The 25,493-nt window shown below is 39.8% G+C and overlaps 1 protein-coding gene across 3 annotated transcripts in view; it reads right to left on the reverse strand.

Annotated features, from left to right (window-relative positions):
* Nucleotides 1–2,769: 2,769 nt before the first annotated feature.
* The window catches only part of Vta1 (vesicle trafficking 1), a 47,799-nt gene continuing 25,075 nt past the window's right edge, over nt 2,770–25,493 (reverse strand). For 2 of the 3 annotated variants that reach the window (NM_001025640.2, NM_001398685.1), the window contains 4 exons: nt 19,169–19,277; nt 12,046–12,222; nt 7,150–7,236; nt 2,770–3,275 (listed from right to left, as the gene is read on the reverse strand). In NM_001025640.2, coding sequence (NP_001020811.1) covers nt 3,130–3,275; nt 7,150–7,236; nt 12,046–12,222; nt 19,169–19,277 — 519 coding nt within the window. In that variant the 3' untranslated portion in view covers nt 2,770–3,129. Of the gene's footprint in view, nt 6,925–7,049; nt 7,237–12,045; nt 12,223–19,168; nt 19,278–25,493 lie in introns of all 3 variants that reach the window. The other variant, XR_010064556.1, reaches the window with a different exon arrangement.

Genomic DNA, 25,493 nt, shown 5'->3' on the forward strand with positions numbered 1-25,493 from the left:
AATCAACTAACCTGGCCCCATGGGGGCTCAAAGTGACTAAACTATCAACCAAAGAGCATGCATGGGCTGGGCCTATGCCCTGTACATATTTTTAGCAGATGTGCAGCTTGGTCTTCATGTGGTTCCCCTGACAACCGCAGTGGGGCTGTCTCTGACTGTTGTCTGTCTTCAGATCCCCTTCCCCAGCTGGGCTGCCTGGTCTGGCCTCAGTGGGAAAGGATGGACTTAGTCCTGCTTTGAGGTGATGGGTCAGGGAGGGCTGGTACCCATGGTCGCAGGCTTCTCCTTCTCTAAGGAGAAGAGGAGGAGGTAGTGGAGGGCGGGCTTGTGAGGAGAGGAGGAAGGGGGGGTTGCTATGAAGATGCAAGGTGAATAAGTTAATGAGAAAACATTGCTATCTTCACAGCAGACCACAGTTTCTGCTCACCACCTGCCTGCTGCTCTCTATATTTGAAGCCAAGCTACTTATAATAACCCTGTATTCTCCTAAGGTTTCTTCTGGCTAGCCAGTCTTCCTCTCTCATATACTCTGTGACATTTCTTCCCTCTCATCAACCACACAGCAACATAGCTGTGTGCTACTGCTTCCGCTTTCCTCTCTGAGGCCTACTGAGTGACCAGTTCAAATATGCACACACTGCACATACCCAGTCTCCTAGTCCACACTTTAGTTTCTCCACAACATTTACAACTATGACATGGAAATTCCCCGAATGCGGTAAGTGAACTTTCTCACCAGTACCCAGGCATTTCTGATGTCTTGTGGACCATGGTCTGCATCTTCAGGAAGTACAGCTTTATTGATGTCACCACTGTCGCCCACTCTTACTGATCTAGGCAGGACCAACCCACTCAAGCTGTAGGGTCCTTAGACAAAGTATCTGTGAGAGCACAGAAGGTGAAGTCCCACGGCTTGGAGTTCCTCGTGGATACAGCTGAGGTAGCAGCTGAAAACTACATTTCTAACAAGCATCCCTAAGAAACGCCCATCAAATATACAGCATGGGGTAACTTTTAAGAATGGCCATTTCCTCCCCTTGAGAATGTAAACTGAGGCAGACTTGATTTTCTGCCATTTCCTCTTGAAAGAACAATGCCAGGTACAAAGCAGAAGCTTAAGAAATACAAGTTAAGTAAGTGAAAAATGTTTATCCTCTTACACCAGAAAATGTGCCCATAAGGATACATATGAAGATATTAAATATAGTTCAGTTCCCTCATACGAGAAACATTTCCTGATACTGGGAAAACAAATTAATGTCTTACATAATTTTCAAGCATCCAAATGAATAATCCACAAGTATAGAGTGCTGCTGTGTGTTAAGCACCTTACACACGGCATGGGTGTGATTCTATGAGCAAACTCATTGGTGTCCCTTTCATCTGACAGAGGGGCTCTGCTCTGTACCTGTGAACTTCATGGCTGTCTCCTTACCTCCATGTGCTCTGCTAACTAGGACTGCCACAGGAAGTGACTTTTAATTCCAATGTGCAAACATGTCTAGGTGTGCCATAAAATTTGTTATACTGTATTTACACCTGTTGGGAAGATCAATCGCCCCAGTCATGGTTTAATTCTGATATTCTATAGAACCAAACAAGAGTGCTGGATTTCCAGGGGCAAACAGTGAGGCAGAGTAATGCTTACTTCATGAGAGCACGTTACAGGAGACATAGTCATGGATTCTTTGTGCTGATGTCGACAGTTCAGTCACTGTGTATTCCTGTTCTATCAAACTGAGAACGGTAATAAATTGATGTGCAGAAAAACAGATACAAATTATAAGCAATTATGACTTTTTCTTTCTAGTAGGTTAGATTTTCAGTCAATATTTTTCTTAAAGGACTAGACAGTAAACACTCAGAGGTATAAACCATATAACTCTGCTACTGTGAAAAACCACCCAGACAAAATATAAATGAATGGGTACTGTGTTGTTAAAATTAAACTCTGTATGGCAGGGGGAGTCCACAGGCCTGCTGTTTCCTCTGTTAAATATATAGTGTGAGCCATGGCCTGATTCCCTCTATGTTAACAGAGCCTATGGGCCATGGCCTGATTCCCTCTATGTTAACAAGCCTATGGGCCATGGCCTGATTCCCTCTATGTTAACAAGCCTATGGGCCATGGCCTGCCATCCGTATAATAAATGGAGTCTATGTGCTCTACTCTAAAGAATTCCAAAAGAAACGGCATAAGTGACACAGATCAGAAAAATTTCATGTTTATCTTTCACACTCACCTTTTAAATAGAGGCATTTAATGTAGGTGATATTTCTACTATGCAAATCAAACACGGTCGCTCTGCAGTCCCGAGGACAAGTTAAAAGAATCTCCTTGTGTTGATGTCACAGAGCACACACGCAGGCAGTGCTCAAGCCCTATAAAATACATCGATTTGAGCAGGAATCCGTCTTTATCACTCCAGCTACACTCTTTGATTCCACAAGAGCAGAAGAGAATCTATAGAGCACCGAGTATGCAAATGTCTGGACGTCTTTTCTTCACTTTCTAATACATAAACCAACTGCTGATGAAGGATAGCGATTCACTGCGCCTGCCGGGGCAGGAGGAGTTCCGGGAAGCCAGTGTGATTTTTCAGAGTGCAGTGATTCTCCCTCTCCACCTGGTTTCTCCTCCCATGACCTTTGATTTTTACAGTTATATCTGAACATGGATATAACCTGCACTTAATCTCTTATTATTTACCATTTTTGGATGTTCACATTTGTCTTGCAAATCCCAAGGGGGGGGAAAAAGCCAGCATCTCCAACCTAGAACATTCTGGTAATCTTTATTAAAAGTTTAATTTAGAATATTAAAGCAACATAATATGGTTTGTCCAAATATTACCGACTTTTCAAAAACGTCCTTTAGTGTGTATACATTAAGAAAGCATACTATACCCACCAGGATTTTCTACAGGGACATTCCATAGCGGGGTTTGATGCTAACATCAGCTCTACACGCTCAATGACAACTGGCTGAGGCAGCTGACGACAACAGGAGCCACTGTCTTACTCGGGGAACTGAGGTCTTCTGTAAAACCATGCTCCTGAAAGGCTGAGGAAAGTGTACTGAATGTTAGTTCTCTATGCAGAAAACGCATGGGGTCCGTGAGCAGAGCTTCATTCCCTGCCCGTTGTCAGCAGCCTGAGGGCCTTCTGCAGGTTCTGCACCGCGGTGCTCACGTCTTCATACTGCAGGGCACTGCCAGCGTACTTGCAGTACTTCTGAGCCCGAGCAAAGTCCTCTGGGGTCAGGCGGACATCCCCTAGAAGAAGCACATCAGACACAACCCAGATCACGGCGTGTCCTGCTGTTCCTAGTTCAGCTCAAGATGCAGCAACATATTTATACTAATGTAAAAAGACCAATCATCGTTTTGCTACTAATAAAAACTAGACACATGCTAATAAAGATAACTCACATGCATACTTTTCTATCAATAAGTAATAAACCAGAAGTCTGTGTTTTAGTAAATTAACTGTGAAGGGAAATAAAATGAGAACATCTGGCTGTGTGAGACAAGAACAGCGGCTTGGAATTCACGCTGAGGCTCTCCATGGAACACCACAGACAGACTAAACCCTGCAGCCCTCATTAGAGCTAGAACATAAATATATCCTCCAATAAAAGTGTGTGTGTGTGTGTGTGTGTGTGTGTGTGTGTGTGTAGGGGGGGGGATAACATCCATGCAGAACATGGTTCCTTTTTTAAGCATTAAAATATTCTACATTTTGCTTCGTAACTGGAAAAAGACACTTAAGGCCACCTCCGAATTCTTATCATTAAAACATCTGACTGAACATGAAAACGATCATTACAGAAAATTTTCCAAAATTTATTTCCAGCAGTTTTCTATTTATAGATGAGTAATATGTAAAAGTCTACATTATTCATTTAACCTAGGATACGAGCATGTCCTTGTATATATGTACTTCTACGGTAAGAGAAAAAGCAGACATAGTGTATTGTTTTTGGAAAAGACACAGAGGATCATTCATTCAATTACTCACTCACTCATTCCTTTATCGTGTCAAGATTCTGACGATGGTAAGGCACACTTCCTGACACACACACACACAGAAGCACAGAGATGAGCAGGCGGCTTAGTTTAGGTGTTTTAAAGGCTGTACTGACACACATACTAGTTTTAAATGGCCGTTAGTGTTTTGTTTTGTTTTTCTGCCATTGATGGAAACAGCAAAGTATGACGTTACGTAGGAAGAGGTAGCAACTGTAGGAAGGCTCACACTAAATCCTCACCATTATCACCAAAGCAAGCACTGATACACGGATACATCTTTAGAATGGATTTGTGCGAGGTGGCTCAGCAAACGGAGTGTGGAAGCTGCCTCTGTTGTCGGCAATTCCCCAGAGATGTCTCCAAGATGAACTCTGCACTTTATGTAGCTAGGTTTACAAATAGTATGTCAAGGGCTCTGTCTAATCTCACCAGCATATACTCCATTACTGATGTGAATATGCCTCTCAAGACACAGGCAGAGAAAACAGAAAACCACAGTTCTGAATTCTTATAAAAAGGCATTGTTACAAGATTCCAATTATGGAAAGAGAAGTCATGGATACAGGTAGTTCCATTATTTCAATATTTTGTAATTGAATATAATGATAATATTCAATATTTTCCAGATATTGTGACATTTAAGACTTAAAAAAATGAAAATTAGTTTTAATTTATATTAGAATATATGAGGCAAAAAAACCATAGCAGATTCTGAAACTTTTTGGCTTTGCATTTTCCTCTCTGGAGTCAGGCATAATTACCTACGATACATTAATATGAATGTATTTACACATTAGCACAACAGGTATACTTCTGAAACTTGGTACTAAGAGAAAAGGGGTAGGGCACAGGCACAGGGAATGCAGGTGGCGGGGATAGCAGGAGTCAACACAGAACTCTGTATTATTTTTCTGACAATAGATAATCTAGAGTAGTTCTAGGTTCACAGCTAAACTGAGAGACAGACAGAGTTTCTCATAACCTCCTGTACACAAGCAAAGCCCTTCTGTTTCTGGCACCACCAGTGATTCAACTGATGAGCCTTCACTGACACACTGTGAACCCCTCGAGGCCACTGTGTGTTCCCTTTAGGTTTCATGAATTCAATGAACTTGGACTAATTTATACAACCTTTCTGTTCCTAATAGAATACTTCTTACAGCAGAGAAGTTCTTGTTCTCTCCCCTTCATCCTGTTTTCTCACCACAACTGATGAATACTGATCTTTTCCCTGCCTCACCTTCTGGCTTCTTCTTGTCACAGTTGGGGTCACACAGTGTGCAGCCCTTCTTGCATTTGTTGTTTTGGTTCTTCAGGCCATGAAGCAAGTGCTGTATTGACTAAGAAGCTCGTCAGGAAGTGAGTGCAGTGACAGTTTCCCCACAGGGGTGTGGAGGTATTCTAGCTTTGGCTCTCCACTCATACACTGAAACTTCTGTCTTTGTCCTTACAAAAACCCATCCGAGCTCCTGACAATGTGGGGTCACATAAACACACTGGTGTAGATTGCTTAGATTAGTGACCCGTGTGACTAATTAGACAGGGCTGGGTTTCCACGCACTGATACCCTTTTCTTTCCCTTCTTTTCAAAGGCTGGGAAGCTCACGTGCACTTCGCATGGGAGGATGCGGCATCGCTGGGCATGTGACGTCGTGTTTATGAGTGTGGAGGGCCCCACTGCTTCTCAGTTTCTGAGTAAGGACGGCGTCAGCAAGTGGGTGCAGTGCTTCGTGTGGACAGCTTCTCCCCTCTTGGGACAAACATCACGGGGTAGGACTCCCTTTCTATATTTAGGGATATGGTTATTTTGAATAACATTTTTTGAATTATTTTTTTCTGTTTCAATAACTTCATCCCTGTTTTATTTTTACTTAATTTAACAGTTGACTAATTAGGAAATTTGTTTCCCACTTTAAGGGCTGTCTCTTCACAGATGACTGTTTTACCTTTGGGTTAATGCCATTTGTCAACTTCGGCTTTCATTTCCAGTCCTTTAGGAGCCAAATACATACAAAGTCCCTGGTCCATCAGCGTTTATTAGTTCTTCCTCTATGTTTTCCTCTAGGAATTTCCAAGTGTTAAGTCTTGTCTTTAAACAATCTCACAGGGATTAGGAAGGGATGACATTAACCTTCTGTAAGATATCCACTTACCCCAGCACTTACTACCTAAGAGGTATCTTTCTCCAATGTGTTTTGGCTCCTTTGTTGAATAGGTTAATTGAAGATACATAGATCTAAATTAATTTTCCTGATATCTATTCTGTTACATTGGTTACATTGGTAATGTTTATGCACATTCCATTCTTTGGTTTTACATGAGCCATAAGAAGATTTAAACTCTGAATAAAACGTTAAGATACATTTCAAATCCAACTAGAGGCAGAAAAATAGAAAGAAATTAAAAGGTAAAAGATTTCATCAACATGCCAGTCACCTAAAATATGAACCAAGCAAATATATAATCGCATTCGGTGATGATGATTTGCATCATGGTTAGCTCTTTCTTTTTGGATAATGTAATAGTTTGGTGTAGAAAAGAATAAAGACAACAACAATATAGTGATTTTGAGATGAAGCAAAGTAGCCATAAGTTTCCGCTACTGTGGCTAGATATTGGTATCATTATATCCAGTACAGAACAAACAAAAAGAAAAGAGAGAACAGTAAAGGAAAGACAGGAGGGATAGATAGATAGATAGATAGATAGATAGATAGATAGATAGAACAAATGAAAGAAAGAAAAAAAGAAAGAAAGAAAGAAAGAAAGAAAGAAAGAAAGAAAGAAAGAGAGAAAGAAAGAAAATGATTTGGATTTCTGGAACCAACTTATATAATCCTGGTTCCCACGACAATCTAGCAGACACAGTGAAAAAAAGCTTGTTTTCAATGACCTAGATAGGGCTGGGGATTTGGCTCAGTGGTAGAGCGCTTACCTAGGAAGCGCAAGGCCCTGGGTTCGGTCCCCAGCTCCGAAAAAAAAGAACCAAAAAAAAAAAAAAAAAGAACACTCAATGACCTAGATACTCAAATTCATATGGTTTACTCAAGGAACAGTTAAAACACCACCCCAAATAAGGAAAGACACAATGCAGCCTACGGCCAGCCAGCTGACTCACCCTGGGAAGCTGTGTACAGGTCAGGATCAATGGCGGGAATGGCTGGGACAGTCTGTGGACTAGGCTGGACAGCATTACTTGTTACACCTGTGAATCAAAACCAGAGATATGCAGAATATGCATCATTCCCTAATTACATATCAGTGAAGAATTCAAGGGTGGGCAATTATCTCACTGCTACAACACTTTCTTGAAACCTTTAATTGATTCTGATGCATGAATTTGAACTTATTACAAACTGGAACAGAAAATATGCAGGAAAGTATGAATGTTGACCATCATGACTAGTGGGTCAATTCTTTTATTCTCTGAAATTAAGATTTAATTACATCATTTCCCCCTTCATTTTCTTCCCTCCAACCCTTCCTATGTACTCTCTTCTTCCCTCTCAAATTCACTGCTTCTTTTTCATTGTTGCTACATATGACATATATGCATGTATGTGTAAACATATATATTCATAAATATAACAACGAGCTGCTCATCCCATATCATATTACTTTTACATATATGATCAAGTAGTCAACTGCTTCTTAATTAAAGCTTGCCATTTATTAAGTACCCTGAGGTCAAAGAGACAAAATTGTGATTTAAGTCAGCAGAAAAATACAGCTTATAACTACGTGAAGCTGAACACGGGAATGCTCCAGCTGATGTTTTTAAGGTGGGATTTATATAGGTAAAGGAGTGATAGTAGCTTGACTTCCTGTCAAGACTTGTCGATGAGTCCCTAGCACTGTGCTCCAGCTACAGCCTACTACTCAGCTAAAAACTTAGCAAAAGGCACTGCGATCTTACAGAAGACGACACTGATTCGGCAGCCGGGAACTGAAGACAAGCTGACTAATGCAGAAGCCAAGTGGTCTCCGACAACTCAATTCCCTGTGTGCACACGCGCGCGTGTCCTGCAATATTTACATCTAAATAGAATGCCCTCTGCCTGCTTTGCTCTTCACAGGGCTTAGAGGCTGCAATTTCAGAATAACAATACAACCCTTGCTTTCTTTCTTTACAATGCTCCTTCTTTTCTATTTTTTAAATTACTATTTAAAAATCAACCCATTACTTATAAAACAACACGGAACTACAGTGGATGTACGTATTACTGAAAAGCCAGGAGACAAATGAAATTTATACTGAACAATTAGGTGACTTTTTGCTTAATTTTGATGGGTGATAACAAAGTATATAAGTAATTAGCATTTGACATACTTTTCCAAACAAACCTTCAAAGAACATATCAGGTTGACATCAAAAAGGATGTTAGAAAGCTGGTCATGGTGGTGCATGACTTTAATCCCTGGATTTGTGAGGTGGAGGCAGGCAGATCTCTCTGAGTTTCAGGCCAACCAGGGCCACACAGTGAGACTCTGTCTCAGAAAACAACAAGACAAGACAAAATGAGAGGGGAGAAAATGTGAGAAAGTCAGGAGATCTGAGAGGGACTGTTTGTGGAGCCTAGGAGGGCTTTTCAGCAGCCACATCTTAAGTGCATGCACATGGCTGTGCTTATCCTCCAAGCAGGCAACACCACTCCTTCCCCAGCAACTCATACTCATCCATAGATTAAATCTTTCAACAGACTCCTTCATGGGAGGGAATACTTTCTGGCCAGCATTCTATGGTAACTTTCAAATAATTACATGTGTGAACAAGCCACATTAAGGACACAGTAGGTTCACAGAGGCTGCTTAGTTCCACAGCAGTGTTTCATATGAATGATACTTTAAAAGGCTGTGTGAGTCTCACTACTTGGTCAGTCACTCAGCTGTACATGCCTGAGGCAGGGTAGTCTGGACAAGTCTCTTCCTGTTTGTCTTAAAGCTCTTTTGCCGCCATCAGGAGCCTAGAATACTGGATTGACGTAAGCTCAAAAATACCTGGTAAGTTGGTAATGCTTTTTTAGGTTATTATTTGTTCACTGGGTGCTCTAATCTGTTATTTTTTCTCTGTTCTGGATTTGGATAGGACACCCTGGGCAATCTATGCAATGATTGATTGTAACTTTTACACTATAATATGTTGGAGTGAGGTGATCCTTTTACAGTGCACTCCTGGAGGGAAGCGTGAGTTTGCACATTAATTCCTTTATGTTACTCAACAATAAAATGCAATAAAATGTTATGTCAAGTAGTAATTCTGAGCCACACTTATGCAGCATATTAGAAGGCATTCATACATGTTTGAGAACACCGTAACATTTTTTGTTAAGTAGTATCTTGTTCTCCGGGCTAAATGGCATAGAATCTCTTGAGAAGAGAGATCTAGGAGTTGATTAGGAAGCCGAGGAATATTGTCTCCCAGCTTTCAACAAAGCCTTGAAGTGGAGTGGGGTGAGAGGCCCAGCAAGGTAAGAAGACACGGCTGCTCTGACCTACACAGGACACCAGAAGCAAAGGTAAGGAAGAAGAAGAACGGATGTGACAGATCCGCCATGTAACCAGGGGAAATGGCACTGAGAGAAAAACACAGCCAGGATGTCAACAAGCAGATGACATCTCACAGAATCCAAGAGCCTAACTTCTCCCTCCAGTTCCTCAGAGCTCAGGTTTGCAGGATAGTAGGTGAGAGGTTAAAAGCTAGCCGTAGCTGGGTGTGGCAGTGTACACCCTTAATCCTAGTACTCCTGAGACTGAGGCAGGAGGATAAATGTGAGTTAGGGGCCAGATAAAGAGTTTCAGACCAGCCAGGGCTACATAGTGAGACCCTGTCTCTGGGAAGGGGAAAAGGCTAGCTGCAATAATAGAGTTGTACCACTTTTATCAAGTGTGTTGTTCTGCCAAGGCCTTCTGTGACACAGCCTAGAAGAAGCACACGTTTTGAGTTTCAAGGGACCCAGTGAAAACGATTAATGTCTCCATGTGCTATCTGCTCAGGGGTTGGGCACAGGGGCAGACACTGCCAAACAACCGCTACTCCTGCTCCCTTGTGCCCACTGCTCTTTGTGGAAGAACTAAAGCTTGTCAATGAGTACATACTATTCTTTCCAGTATCTGAAGGATTTCCCTTTGATAAAAGTACATCCTGGACCTGTTCCATGGGAGAAGGTAAATCACTCTTAGAGGGAGCAAGAGGGGAAACATCTGTTGTGTTTATTAACTAAAATGTTATTGCTTTCTTTTATTTGACACAGAAAAAAATGGAGTTAAGAGGAGATCCGGTATCAAAAATCAATAATTAAATAGAGGTTCGCCACTGGGAAAGCAGATTTGGATTTGAAAAGATTTAGATCCTTGTCCCCAAGGATCACACACAGGGACACAGAAAGGAGGGGGAAACTTAAGTAACTCAACGAAGCCAGAAGTTCTGGTTCTTCTCTGAGTATGTTTCTTAGAAGTTTTTACTTTTATTTGCTTCTTTGATGAATGAAAGAGGAGGTGGGGAAGGGGTAATCAGAATATAAAAAATGCTACATTTATACCCAGATGGGCATGGAGGGGAGACAGAACACACAAGCACACCTCTCGGCTAACCAGATCAAGATGCACTGTGCACACCAGAACGCTTCCTAGATTTCACCTTCTGATATTATCATTGCCATGAATATTCACAGCAACAAGTTTGACTATTAGCGTGACCACAGAACGTTGTAAGATTTTAATGCTTTCACTGTACAAATGTTAATTTCATACAGGTCAATTAAACAGTCTGCCAACTAAAAGTGTGGTTTGTTGCTGAACACACCTAACAGCTCTGTACAGATCCAGGGTGCGTGAATTTACTACAGAGCTGGCCTCTGATCTGTTTCTACAGTAGTACCTTCCAGGTAATCTTTCCATACATTTTACATTGACATACGGTATTTGCTTGACTCACTAAATAATTTTGAATGCTCAGTAACTTGTCACAGATGGCTCTGTCTCTCTGGCACCGAGGACAGAAGAGGAAAACAAGGAAACGACATGAATGTGTAGAACAAGTATTCTGTGTTCTGTTTCAGTGCCAGTCAATTTTATGTTTCCCCCTTCTTAATAACTAAGCATGAAAAATAGGTATGATACTAACTTCATCCTAGAAAGAAAAGCACCACAGGGTGAGAGCAGTGGATGCCAGCTGAGCTGTGGCAGAGTTACAGTCTAGTGGGAACCAGAAGACACTGGGATCTGGCTCAAACGCATGGCATGCTGCTTCCAAAAGGAGGCCAGTGCTAACTCATTCTGACCACGATCGGCCTCCGGCAGATTCACTGGGGTAGCTGGTTTTGCTTAAGCATTCTAGCTTAAAAACGATGAATGTTTCCAAAGACTATAAAACATTTAAAACAATGTTTTATGAAATGTATGTACAAAATGAGTCCACACTGGCTGAACTAGCTGTGATATGACACACACCTTAAAGCCCTGTAAGCCAGATGAATTACAATAAACAACACAAGAGAGCGTGGGGATAAAACAATCAGTTTTATCAATAATAAAAGCAATATAGTAATAATATAATCAGAAAACATTAAGTTTTACAATGGGAAGAAAAAGTGTAATTGCTATTTTAATGGTGAAAATAATTTTTAACTAATTGTGAAACCCATACAAGATGACCTAAAAGTGTTGATACAATGAGGCTGGCAAATGAAAGCCTAAGAAGGGTGCAGTGTATGTGAATGGTTGTGTGCTGAGGCCAGGGAAGGACAGTGGGTCTCTGCGCTCTATTACTTTCTGCCTTCCTTTAAGGTGGAATCTCTCAGAAAGCCTGGATCTAAGCTACCAGCTAGCCAGCCTTAGCAATGCTCTTGTCTCTTCATCTCCTAATGCTGGGGTTACAGCTCTGTGTGTGGTCATGGCCAGCTTTTTATGTGGGTGGTGAGATCAAAATTTGGGTCCCCATAACTGAGGAGGTGCTCTTACTCAGTAAGCTATGTGCAGTTTTTATGAACCTGGGGACAGACTACTGTGTTCATACCTGTGCTGTGCGGCACTTCTGCAGGGGTATTGGCTGGAGCATGTGCACCCGGAGGGATCTGTATCCCACTGTAGCTGCCTGCTGCCAAGTTGCTTGGGTCGTACGTTGAGGATGATGATGGCTGAGGTGGCTGAGTGGGCAGAGAGGTTGCACCAACATCTTCATTTTCCTCAACATCTGTGTATAATACATGTGAAACGCTGAGGCATGGGTTTTAAAATTCAATTGCCAAATACTTTCTACTTTCCTCTACTCCCACATGACAGAAGGAATCTGCAAACACAATTCCACCTATGTGTAGCTAATAAGCAGGCTATTTCTTGAAACCATGGTTACATTTTTAATTTTTAATTTTTTAGAAAGTTTGTGGCTGACGATGAGTATTCTTTCTTTTGGACAGTGTCCACCAGGTCTGCACATTCTTTACACATACAATTATTTCTATAAAAAAATTCTAATGAAAACTAAGGACATTTTTGGTAAAATAGGTCACATTTGTGCTGTCAAAGGCAGACTGTTTTTTGATAATTGTATTTTAATCCCTATCTGGTATATGCATGCTATTAAATGATTATCTATTACCATTGTTCAAAGATTAATAAACAAAAATTAAAACTGAAATTTCACATTCAGCTATCTACATTATAATAGGTGATTATATATTTCAATGTATTTGAAAAGGTACACTTTTAAAATAAACTATATAGTTAACTGACTGAAAACAAACATGAGACAGTTAAAATTTGAAAATATGCTTAAGGAGACAGTTATATAATTTAAAATAAGTTATTTTAATGATTTAATATGAAATTTTAAAACTTTAAATTTAAAAGTTTTTAAATGCAATATTTTACTTTCTATCAAATTCCCAAGCACTTGTCTGATTACATACACCTCTAACGCAAATTATTTTTAAAAAAGTAAATCAAATTGCTACTCTGAGATAAGCATTTTTCTAGACAACTTTGTGAATATATTTATACTTCAAATATACTGAAATCCTTTTCCTATATTAAGAATTAACAATGCCACATACCCATTTTAATATCTGATAAGACAGACTTCAAACCAAAACTAACCAGAAGAGACAGGGAAGGACAGTGCATATTCACTAAAGGAAAAACCCACCAGAAGAGACATATGACATCTTAAATTACATGTTGACCCTCATACACTGATACTGGGCAACTAACTCCAATATCCCACTCTCATCTATAGATAGACCAGCCAGGAAAAATTACACAGAGAAATGCTACAGGTTAGACACAAAGCAAGTCTTGGCAGATATAGAAGAACTGAATTCTATCTGACAAGCATGGATTAAAGTTGGATATTAACAATAACAACAAAATGACAGAAAGTATACAATGGTATGGAAGCTAAACAACTCATTGGTGAATGTAAATTGGGTCAGGATAGTAATGAAGTAGGAAATTAAAAACATTTTAGAGTTAAATAAAAATGAAAATTGATCATTCCCAAATTTAAAGGAACAATGTAGACAGTTCTAAGAGGCAAATTTATAACACTAAATGCTATACTGAAAAACTGGAGACATCTCATATTACTATCTTAATGATGCACTAACACCAAATTTCCTCAAATTGACAATACAATTCCAAATTCTTTTTTTTTTTTTTTCCTTTTTTCTTTTTTTCGGAGCTGGGGACCGAACCCAGGGCCTTCCGCTTGCTAGGCAAGCGCTCTACCACTGAGCTAAATCCCCAACCCCACCAAATTCTTTTTATGAAGCAATTATTAACCTAATGCCCAAACCACACACTAAGAAAAAAAAAATTATACAGCAGTGTCCCTTATGAGCATAGATAAAAAAAATTCTCAATAAAATACTTGCAAACTGAATTTAAGAGAGATTATCCACCATGATCAAGTTTGCTTCATCCTGACACACACACATATACACACTCACTCTCTCTCTCTCTCTCTCTCTCTCTCTCTCTCTCTCTCTCTCACACACACACACACACACACACATACACACAATATACATATGTGTATAAGTGTAAACTACCATATAAACAAACTGAAAGACAAAAGCACATTATCACTTTATTATATGCAAAGAGGACTTTGGCAAACCATACTATCTCTTCACGATAGAGATCCTGGTGAGGGTAGGGATAAAGGCACAGGTACACTTCAACATAATAAAGGGAAGTAACTTCAAGTTCATATCCAGAATCAACTTTTAAAGGAGAGAAACTCAAAGCACTTTCTTTAAAATCAGGAATAAGGCAAAATTACCTTCCTATTCAATAAAGGACTTGAAGTTTTGCTAGAGCAATGACGCAAATGAAGGGGATCAAAAGGACATAAATGAGGAAGGAGGCAAAGCATCCTTGTTTGCAGATAATGTATGCATAATAGATGCCAGAGACTCTACTAGGAACAGCCTAAGTAGCAGGATTTTAAAAATACTATGAAAAAAATCAGTAACAGTAATATACACCAATCATAATCAGGGTGAGGAAAAAATCAAGAGAACAGTATCTTTCACAATAGCACCCCAAAATATATTGGGCTAACTCTACTAAAGCAAGTTAAAGACTTGTATGATATAAACTTCAAGACACTAAAAAAAGAAATTGAAGCCAACAGAAGACAAAGTTCTCCCAAGCTCATGGATCAGTAAAATTAATATTGTGGACATGACCATCCTACCAAATACAATTTACATGTTTGAGAAAATCTTCATAAATTCCAACACAATGCTTCACAGAAACTCAAGAACAGCAGCAATGACAACAAAATGACCTTCAAATTCCTACTGAAACACAACACTTCAGGATAGTTAAAGTTATTCTGAATAATATATGAACTGTAGCAGTATCACCACTCCACATTTCAGATTGCATCACATTACGACGTTTTAGTAATAAAACAGCATGATCTAGGAAGACAGAGGAAGAGAGAAGAGGAAGGGGGACGGGGAGGGAAAGAGACAGACATTGGTCAATGGAAATGAACTGAACAAGCCCCCAAACACCAAACAAGGATGTCAAAAATATATATGGGAGAAAATACAGAATCTTCAACAAATGGTTCTGGTATAACTAGATAGCTGCATGAAAAAAAGTGAAGATAGATCCCTATTGATTACCCTGTACAAAACCAACTCCAAATGGGTCAGGGACCTCTACACAGGACCAGATACCCTGAATCTGCTACAAGGGAAGGCAAGGAGTAGATTTCAACTTGCTGGGACTAGAAAGGACTTTTTGAATAGGACATCTATAAAACAGTAAGTGGGAATTTGAACAAAGCAGTAGCCTACAGATTAAAAAAAAATTCTTCCTCAATTAGACATGGCCAGTCTAATGAGAAAGGGTTAGTATCTTAAATATATAAAGAATTGGAAAAGCAAAACAAAACAAAACTCTGAGCATCAAGGAAAAAAAAGACCTCATACCAATACTGTCCAAACTAGTCCATAAAATAGAAACGGATGGAGTGCTATCAAAGTCCTTCTATGAAGTCACAATCACTCTTACACATAAACCACACAAAGACCCAACAAAGAAAGAGAACTTAAGACCAATTTCTCTTATGAATATCGACACAAAAATATGCAATAAAATTCTCCCAAACTGAATCCAAGAACACATCAAAACGATCATCCATCAATATCAAGTAGGCTTCATCCCAGGTATTCAGGGATGGTTCAATATACAGAAATCTATCAATGTAAACCACTATATAAACAAACTGAAAGATAAGAATCACATGATCATTTCATTAGATGCTGAGAAAGCATTTGACAAAATTCAACATCCCTTCATGATAAAAGTCCTGGAAAGAACAGAAATTCAAGGCCCATACCTAAACATAGTAAAAGCAATATACAGCAAACCAGTAGCTAACATCAAACTAAATGGAGAGAAACTTGAAGCAATTCCACTAAAATCAGGGACCAGACAAGGCTGCCCACTCTCTCCCTACTTATTCAATATAGTACTCGAAGTTCTAGCCAGAGCAATCAGTCAACAAAAGGAGGTCAAAGGGGTACAAATTGGAAAGGAAGACATCAAAAATCACTATTTGCAGATGATATGATAGTGTACTTAGGTGACCCCAAAAGTTCTACCAGAGAACTACTAAACCGGATAAACAACTTCAGCAAAGTGTCAGGGTATAAAATTAACTCAAACAAATCAGTAGCCTTCATCTACTCAAAGGATAAACAGTCTGAGAAAGAAATTAGGGAAATGCTATCTTTTTTCCATTGGATGGTTTTAGCTTCTTTAATATAAAATATCTCAGTGTGACTCTAACCAAGCAAGTGAAAGATCTGTATGATACGAACTTCAAGCCTCTGAAGAAAGAAATTGAAGAACATCTCAGAAGATGGAAAGATCTCCAATGCTCATGGATTGGCAGGATTAATATAGTAAAGATGGCCATCTTGCCAAAAGCAATCTACAGATTCAATATAATCCCCATCAAAATTCCAACTCAATTCTTCATAGAGATAGAAAGAGCAATTTGCAAATTCATTTGGAATAACAAAAAACCCCAGGATAGCAAAAACTATTCTAAACAATAAAAGAACTTCTGGGGGAATCATCATCCCTGAACTCAAGCAGTATTACAGAGCAACAGTGATTAAAAACTGTATAGTATTGGTACAGAGACAGGCAGATAGATCAGTGGAATAGAATTGAAGACCCAGAAATGAACCCACACACCAATGGTCACTTGATCTTTGACAAAGGAGCTAAAACCATCCAATGGAAAAAAGGCAGCATTTTCAACAAATGGGTTAACTGGAGGTCAATATGTAGAAGAATGCAAATCGATCCATTCTTATCACCCTGTGCAAAGGTCAAGTCCAAGTGGATCAAGGACCTCCACATCAAACCAGATACACTCAAACTAATAGAAGGAAAAGTGGGGAAGAGTCTCAAACACACGGGCAGTGGGGAAAATTTCCTGAACAGAACACTAATGGCTTATGCTTTAAGATCAAGAATCGACAAATGGGACCTCATAAAACTGCAAAGCTTCTGTAAGACAAAAGACACTGTCATTAGGACAAAAGGCAACCAACAGATTGGGAAAAGATCTTTACCAATCCTACATCTGTTAGGGGGCTAATATTCAAACTATACATTGAATTCAAGAAGTTAGTCTCCACAGAGCCAAATAACCCTATTAAAAAAATGGGGTACAGAGCTAAACAAAACATTTTCAGCTGAGGAATATTGAATGGCCAAAAAGCACCTAAAGAAATGTTCAACATCCTTAGTCATAAGGGAAATGCAAATCAAAACAACCCTGAGATTTCACCTCACACCAGTGAGAATGGCTAAGATCAAAAACTCAGGTGACAGCAGATGCTGGCGAGGATGTGGAGAAAAATATTCACAGGAGGAAATACAGAGACAAAGTTTAGAGCAGAGACTGAAGGAAAGGCCATTCAGAGCCTGCCCAACCTGAGGATCCAGCCCGTATACAGCCACTGAACCCCAACAATATTGATGAAGCCAAGAAGTGCATGGTGACAGGAGTCTGATATAGCTGCCTTCTGAGAGGCTCTCCCAGACCATGACAAATACAGAGGCAGATGCTTATAGCCAACCACTGAACTGAGAACAGGGTCCCCACTGGAGGAGTTAGAGAAAGGTTTGAAGGAGCTGAAGGGGTTTACGACCCCATAAAAAACAATACCACCCAACCAGAGCTCCCAGGGACTAAACCATCATCTAAAAGTACACATGAACAGACCCATGGCTCCAGCTGCATATGTAGCAGAGGATGGCCTTGATGGAGGAAGCCCTTCGTCCTGCTAAGGCTCGATTCCCCAGTGTAAGGGAATGTCAGGGTGGGGAGGCGGGAAGGGGTGGATGGGTGTGTGGGGGAACAGCTTCATAGAAGTAGGTGGAGGGGGGATCGCATAGGGGGTTTATAGAAGGGAAACTGGGAAAGGAGATAACATTTGAAATTTAAATAAAAAAATCCAATTAAAAAAACAATAATAGCAACGAATGGAATTCACTTGTGTGATAAGCATCATGGCAAGTGAGAGTTCGTCACAATGAAAAGCTATTTCAGAGTTGGACAGCTCATCGTCCTACTCAATACAATGAGACTATGTTAGACTGTAGCTAACACAACACTGAACATAACCATGTGTACCTGTCTGCTCACTGCCCAGTCACTTCTCCATTGTAACAGCAGAACTGAACTATCCCATCCTTTAAGAAAGCTCAATGATTCCTGTAATAAATGATGATCTCCACAGATGGTCCCAGTCATTCCAAAAGTACAAGGATCAGCTGGACTTTTCTCAGGTCAGAGAACAGTGTTATTCTCTTTTATTTTATTTTAAGTTATTGACTACAGGTCTAGTAATTTTTTTAAGTGTGAAATATTTTCTCTTTTTATCCTATATTAACTGACAGGTCAAGTAAAGATAACAAGATGTTTTTATTTTTCATTATTAAATAATATAAACCAACTTACTATGGAATAATGTCAAAATTCTCCTGTATGTAGTTTTCTTATTTTTATAAGTGTAAAACATTGTATTATAAACTATGTGGGGAAAGTGTCAACTCCATCCATCCATCCATCCATCCATCCATCCATCCATCCGTCCGTCCTATTTGTTTGAAAATTCCTAGTATAATGATGTCTGTAGGGATAAACAAAAGCTAATGTGTTTACTCTATGAGTCTTGGTAGGATCTAAGTTGAATATATGGAAATGAGAAATCCATGTTCCGCTTGTGTATGCTCTGTAATTTTGGAGTCATGCAAAATATCACCCCTTCCCCTGCCAATACACAACAAATCAAATAAGTACATAAAAATATCACAGGACTATGACAACATTCACTGGCGTTTGGGAACACTTTTAGCTCACATTGTAAGTGGACTATCTTTCCTACGTTGGGCTGAAATCTGGGCAGACACAGGGGTCAGCCAAGCCACTTAGCTAACATGGACAGACAGACAGAACATGGAAAGCCTTAGTCTCACCTGTCCCTAAATTCCTGGTTTTATAATTACTATAGATGAAAACACTGCTAGTACCTTCTGAAAACTTTGAAATCTCTAAAAACTTAAGATTCTACTAAAACTTAGAATTAATAAATACATACCGTTATCTTCCTCTATTCCAACAGGGCCTGCTTGAGGAGTCTCCCCATTCTTTAAGCAGTTATGAATATATGTTGCCTTCCACCTTGCGTACTTTCTATGTTTCACATTCTAAAAGGGAATATATTTGCAACATCATTAGACCACAGTAAAATTAAAAAGAGAAGTACTTAACATGGGCTAAGCCACATTTCTGAGAGTCTCGCCTTCTACTGCTGATTCTTCACTGGTCAGGAACTGGCAGACTTCATGAGAGGGTATTTTCATTAGAACACCATGGCATCACATGGCATCGCATCACTACATCACATGGCATCACATCACACCACACCACACCACACCACACCACACCACACCACACCACACCACAAAGTCTGTAAGGGAATCATGTGTCAGCAAAATTTCTAACTCTTGGGTACCCAGAGTTAGCTAACATGGACAGACAGGCAGAACATGGAAAGCCTTAATCTCACCTGTCCCTAAATAAAGAAATAAATATTTTTTGGTTAAATAGAAACTGAAGATAAAATATAAAAGAAACCGATAATGGTTCTGTGAAGATATAATACAAATCCTTGAAGATAAAAATAAAACTTACATGATCAAAATGATATGGTAATTAATTTTAATTTCTAAGTTGTCATGTATTACTTAAGTACTTGATCTGACCACCTCAGTTCTCGGGGGGGGGGGGGGGGAGACTAGAGTCTCATTCTGTTGTCTAAAGAGGAATGTAAAAGATTAATGAAGGAACCTGGAGAGCTTTCCCATTTCAGCCCCAAAGACTGGTTTCCATATCCTTTACTCCCCCACATCTGACTGCATTCTTTTCCATTTCTTTAATAAGCTTTTCAAAACAATTGTCCACACTCCCAGTTTTATTGTTTAGATCACTGATGTGTGTACTTCTTTATTTCTTTTCTGTCCACTCATACACAGTCATATAATCTGAATGTACCCACCCCTGGGCCTTTTTAAATTTTTTATTTTGATAATGTCACCAATAACCTACTTGTCTTGGGCAAGCTCAGAGGCCATTTCCAGCTTCGTCATGTCAAAGCTGACAGCAGCACATTAAGCCCTGGACCATTTCTGTTTGTTAAACCTCTAGTCTCATTTGTGACACATTTTTTTTCCTACCTCAGTTTTTGCTACCTAAGCCCCTGGCCAGCCCTCAAATAGTCAGAAGGCTCCTGTTCTAGAAGAGACTGCCAATCAGTGGTGCAGTGGAGTCACTCGTAAAGGACATTGAAGCACTACTTACTTTCCCACAGTAATAGCAAAGTGACAGGAATCCATCACTTCTACTTTTTTAAGAGACAAAGGCTTTGAAACAGCAGGTCACCTGTCTGAGCCGAGTGGCGGCTCCTTCAGATGCACCCTCAGGAGAGCCACGGATATCTCTCCGCGTTCTACTGCCTCCCTCTCCCCACATTCCCAGGGCCACACCTTTAGCTTTTGTTATCAGTACAGATATTTATATCAGCACAGCACACGTGTTTTATATTTAGTACAGTCTGTCACCTCACATAAGTCTGTCTGTCTTCTGTCTTCTACTCCTGCAGTTCCTACAAGCATTGGGGCAGCACTCACTGAATTGGTTTGTCTGTCTCCATATTGATTTACGTGGCTTCTGTCATTTTATTAAATGTATACATACAGTCTGAACTTGCTTTTGATAAGTATCTGATGATGTGGTATTTCACTTCAAAGTCACACACAGCTAAATTACTCTGCCCCAAACTGCTTGCTTTTCCCCAGCTTTTCCTCGTCCCAGTTAACTTCATTCACTGAAGACTTTCTCACAAGGTAAATTTACTCACCTCTACTCATTCCCTATGGGGGGGGGGGGGCATCAAATACTAATGCCTCACAAAGGTTTTCCTGACCTACTAAATCTAAAACAACTAAGTAATCTATTTTTTCCTAATAATATTTGCCATATCTTATCATTGCATATTTGTTTATAAAGTATTGCTCGTCTATAAACACACTCAATCGCCAAAGGCAGTTTACTCCTGTTTGCCCTTGTTTCACTCTAGTGCACACTAGCTGGTCACCAGCATCCTATCTGATGAGTGGATGCTAACAGAGACTGTCTTGTTCTCTTTCTACTAACGTAGCAGAGTTGTCTGGCTATGTATGCATTATTCAGGTTACAGAGTTCAACTGAATCAACTGTGCAGTTACACAGAGAAATTTGAAATTTCGCAAATTTGACTGCTAAACGTTTTTTGGGCATGGGGTGGGAGGAGTTTTGGAACAGAGTACCATTCCAAAGCCTAAGCTTGCTGGACTCAGTGTATAATTCAGGCTGGGCAGTTCTCTAGCCTCAGCCTCCCTTGATGGGATTATAGCATGAGCCACAACAAGAGACTAATAGTTTCAGACCTAAAGAAACATCATCAGGATATTGGTTGCTCTGTCCCCACCCCTTCTCTTTCACTATATGAAATAACAGTAATAAAAAAGTGAAAGAACTGAATTCCCTTTAGATTTAAGTTTTCAAAATTTCAAATAAACTGGCACTAATGGGGGATAAGGGTTCCTAGCTAACTTAAGCACCTCTAGGTTTAGATGTCCGCTTGAATCCCATATCTGTAAATGATATTATTTTAAAATGTTCATTACCTTATCCTCCAGATGTAAAACTAAAATTACCTATTCTAAATACATGTAGAAACTACGGAGTTTTTATAACTTAATAAACATTTGCTAGTAAGACTTTAAATTAGCAAGCGAAGAGATATAAAGTAGGCTGCACCTTCCGCTTGCCCCTTGGAGGTAACTATTCAGCTACACACAGCAAGAATGTTACGTCAGCTCTGACAAGTAGAAACATTAAACTTATCTCTTGTGATGTGAGTTTGAACGATTTAGAAAGAAAAATTATCGATCAAAGATGCTGACATTAGAAGTGTTATTTTGGCTTGATTTATAAGACAAACATGATATTAAAAAGGTGAAAGATGGGCAGGGGCAGACTGGGGAGAAAGAAAGGTCTATGTAGTCAGAAAGGTGGAAATAAAGAGACTACAGCATGAGTAGAAAGTCCATTTATTTTGGATAAGAAATCACGAATGAGTTGGATAAGATAAAGCCAAAGCAAGTTTCAGCCAAACACTATATATCACTCCCCATGTTATAAAACACGTCTATCTACCTTCCTGTTTGGTCCTTACAATCACCCTGTAGAGCAAGCAAGTTATACTTTGCTTCCTCTAAGACTGAGGCATTATGAGACCAAGTGAACAGAAACACACTTTGGTCTGGCACTCAAAGCCTTCCTTATTTACACCTCTGCTTCAGTCTCATCCATGCCATGTCCTGCCATCCAGAAGAGGCAATGTTCCTCATGCTGGGTCTCCCTTTTCTACCATGGTCTCCACGTGGTCAAACGTCTCCTCTTTCTCAGGCTCAGTTTACATCTTTACTCTCAAATAGCCTTCCTGGCTTGCAGGAGGTTTATAATTATCTGTCATCTTCTCAAGGCAGACACTATGCTAACTGTTGAGGGAGACAGGATGGAGGAGACAGCACAAACATTACATACACTCCAACATGAAGGCCAGTAGTAACTGCCATCCCTAAATGTGGCTCCTTTCATCAAAGTTCTACTGTTAGCTTCTCCTGGAGAGGGAAAACACATACTTTACCATCAAGAAACAAGAGAAAAAGGCCTGGGTCCTACAATGTCCTTGGTGGGTGAGTTTTCAATGGCCTAAAAGATTTCTACGAGGTCCTACCACTTCCACGGACTGGACCTGAGAAAATGGGCATCCTAAAACCCGGACATTTGGGAGATCTTATCCAAACCACAGCAGCGACCTCTTCATCTTTTCCTTTAGGTTGAATAATTCCATCCCTACAGAGCTATCAACAGTCAGGACTTTTTAGTAATAAAGCCAGACATGTTATTTAGAAATGATTTTGTAAGCTACAACAATCATGATCATGACACATTTACAAATCAGATGGAAATATATGAAGCACAAGGAAATGACCTTAGAAGGTGAATTACTTAATGCATGTTTAAGATAACAGCTGTATTAAAAAAACACTTCTGCAAACAAATGAACTGTATTTTATAGAAGTCAACCTTGTTTGTAGATTTAGTGGAAGAGTTATGACTATAAGATTCACCCCTAATTTCATATTGTGAGAAGTTTAAACCACTCTACGTTACCTTTACTAAATATGTAAAGTTTTAAGAAAATGTTAGTTTAAGCTTAAGAGGACCTATTTTATAAATATATGAAAAAAATCCTCATAGCACATAAGGAAAAAATGTTTTTATTCCCTATTTTCCAAAACTTTGGCATAAATAAGAGAGAGCAGAAATTTCTGAGTTTTTAAGGAGTTGGTGAACATTTGCACACTGCTGTAGTAAACATCAACATCTGACGACACAGAGCATTGGAGAGGAGATTAAGGTGTCAGTGTCTGTAAAGCCCACTCACTCCTTCTGGCTGATTAGGACATCCTTTCTGGGAAACAGGAATTGTAAAAGGAGCTTTTACTTTTGTTCCTGGCCCCAAGTTCCTGTTTTGTAACCGAATTGAGGAAAATCACTGACAATGGCAAATTTCAGCGAGCAGGGTCAGCAGCGGACGCAAAGGTTTCCACTGAATCCTCATTCTTTGCCTGTACTGGCCTCTGTGCCTGGTCTGGGAGGAAAACACAAAGCTGGATGGTGGTCCTCAACCAAGTGCACACAGGAATGAAGAGATTTAAGTAAAAACAAGAACCACACTTGTGTCAAACCTGCAAACTTGAAATAGAATCTGCTTCCAGCACACAGGGCTTCAGTCTGGGGAGAGCTCCACTGACTTGCCTTTATCTCTTCTTCCTTGCCCTTTTGTCCTGAACCTACTAGACTCTGCATTAGAAATATCCTCCTTACTCATGCTAACCCTATTATCAAGCTCAGCTACTTCTGAACACTTCTGAACTCACCCTTCCTAGATGCCACTTTCTGGACAGGAGGCCCCGCTGTATCACTCCCATTGCTTTAATCTCCATCTGTATTTGACTGGCTCTCCAGTTTTCCTAATTTTCTTTTTACGTTGATGACACTGCAATCAGTCCTTGTTCGTTCTTGTTATGCAAGGCCTAGACTGCCACCAACTAGTCCTTAGATATCCTTCCTTTCTCACTTAACCTCCATTCTCTTAGCAAGTGTGGTGGTTTGAAGACCACAGAAATCCACCTGGCTCTGCCTCCAAGTGCTGGGATTGAAGGCATTTGCCACCACTGCCACGCTGGGAAAATTTCATTTTATTATAGAATACTGTCATATTAGAAGAAATAAATTTGCTCCTTCTCACGACAATTCTTTTATAATTTTGCTGTTTTACTGAGGTACTGAACTTAAACTAGGTTGGCCTTAAACTCTTGATCCTTCAGCCTTTGCCTCCTGAGTGCTGGGGTTATAGTATATGCTACCACACCATTCCTAGTAGCCACTCAAGGCCAAGCGCTGTCATGCTCCTACCATCCGGTCCTATCAGTCTGACAGAAACACAGTCAGAACGTGACTACCTACAGTCACACTCTCCATATTAATTCTGGCTGAGCAAGCGGTATTTAATGCTGACTATGTAATATCTGCTTTCTCTATTCAATCCTGGTCTACTACACTGAAAACAGTAACTGTTTCAATAAAGACAATTCTTATCAACTATGTCTCAATTCCCCTCTCCATCCTCTATCACTCTTCCTGTTCTTATTTCCAATCCAGTCACAGTGTCACCCTGGCTACCTATCGACCGTGGATGAGTTGCTAAAAGTAGCTTCAGAATCAGTAGAGCACTTGATAAGAAAGCGTGAGTCCCACATAATCTGCCTCCTCCTGGACTCTGGGATTTTCTCTCTTACCGCTTCAAGATGCAGCCCGATTCTCAGCAAGGCCTTTCTTAAATCCACTGTCTCACCAATTCTTATTTTTCCTTGCAATTTCTGAACTACAGCTATCATTTGACGTTGTGTTTACTGTCCTCACAAACCTGTCCACCTCTACTCAGGAAAGTGATTCCCAGTCTCCACTGCAGTGCTACTGTCCAGAAGGTACCAAGCACTGTGTGAATGAATCACTCCTTTTATCCAGTACTGTAACAACCCTCAAGCTGGCTGTCTAGAAGCCACATTTCAAAATCACTGAACTATGGCAGCAAACATTTGTTGTCAATAAATATAAATTTATTAAACTTGAAAACATATACTGATTTGAGAATATTTGTGAAATTTCAAGTTATAAATAGAAATTCAAAAAAGAAAAAAAGATTAGTAATCTCTTAATGCCTATAGCATATTTATCTTTGGTCCTTA

The sequence above is a fragment of the Rattus norvegicus genome, chromosome 1 (genome assembly GCF_036323735.1).
Source record: "Rattus norvegicus strain BN/NHsdMcwi chromosome 1, GRCr8, whole genome shotgun sequence".
In the NCBI taxonomy this organism is placed as follows: domain Eukaryota; kingdom Metazoa; phylum Chordata; class Mammalia; order Rodentia; family Muridae; genus Rattus; species Rattus norvegicus.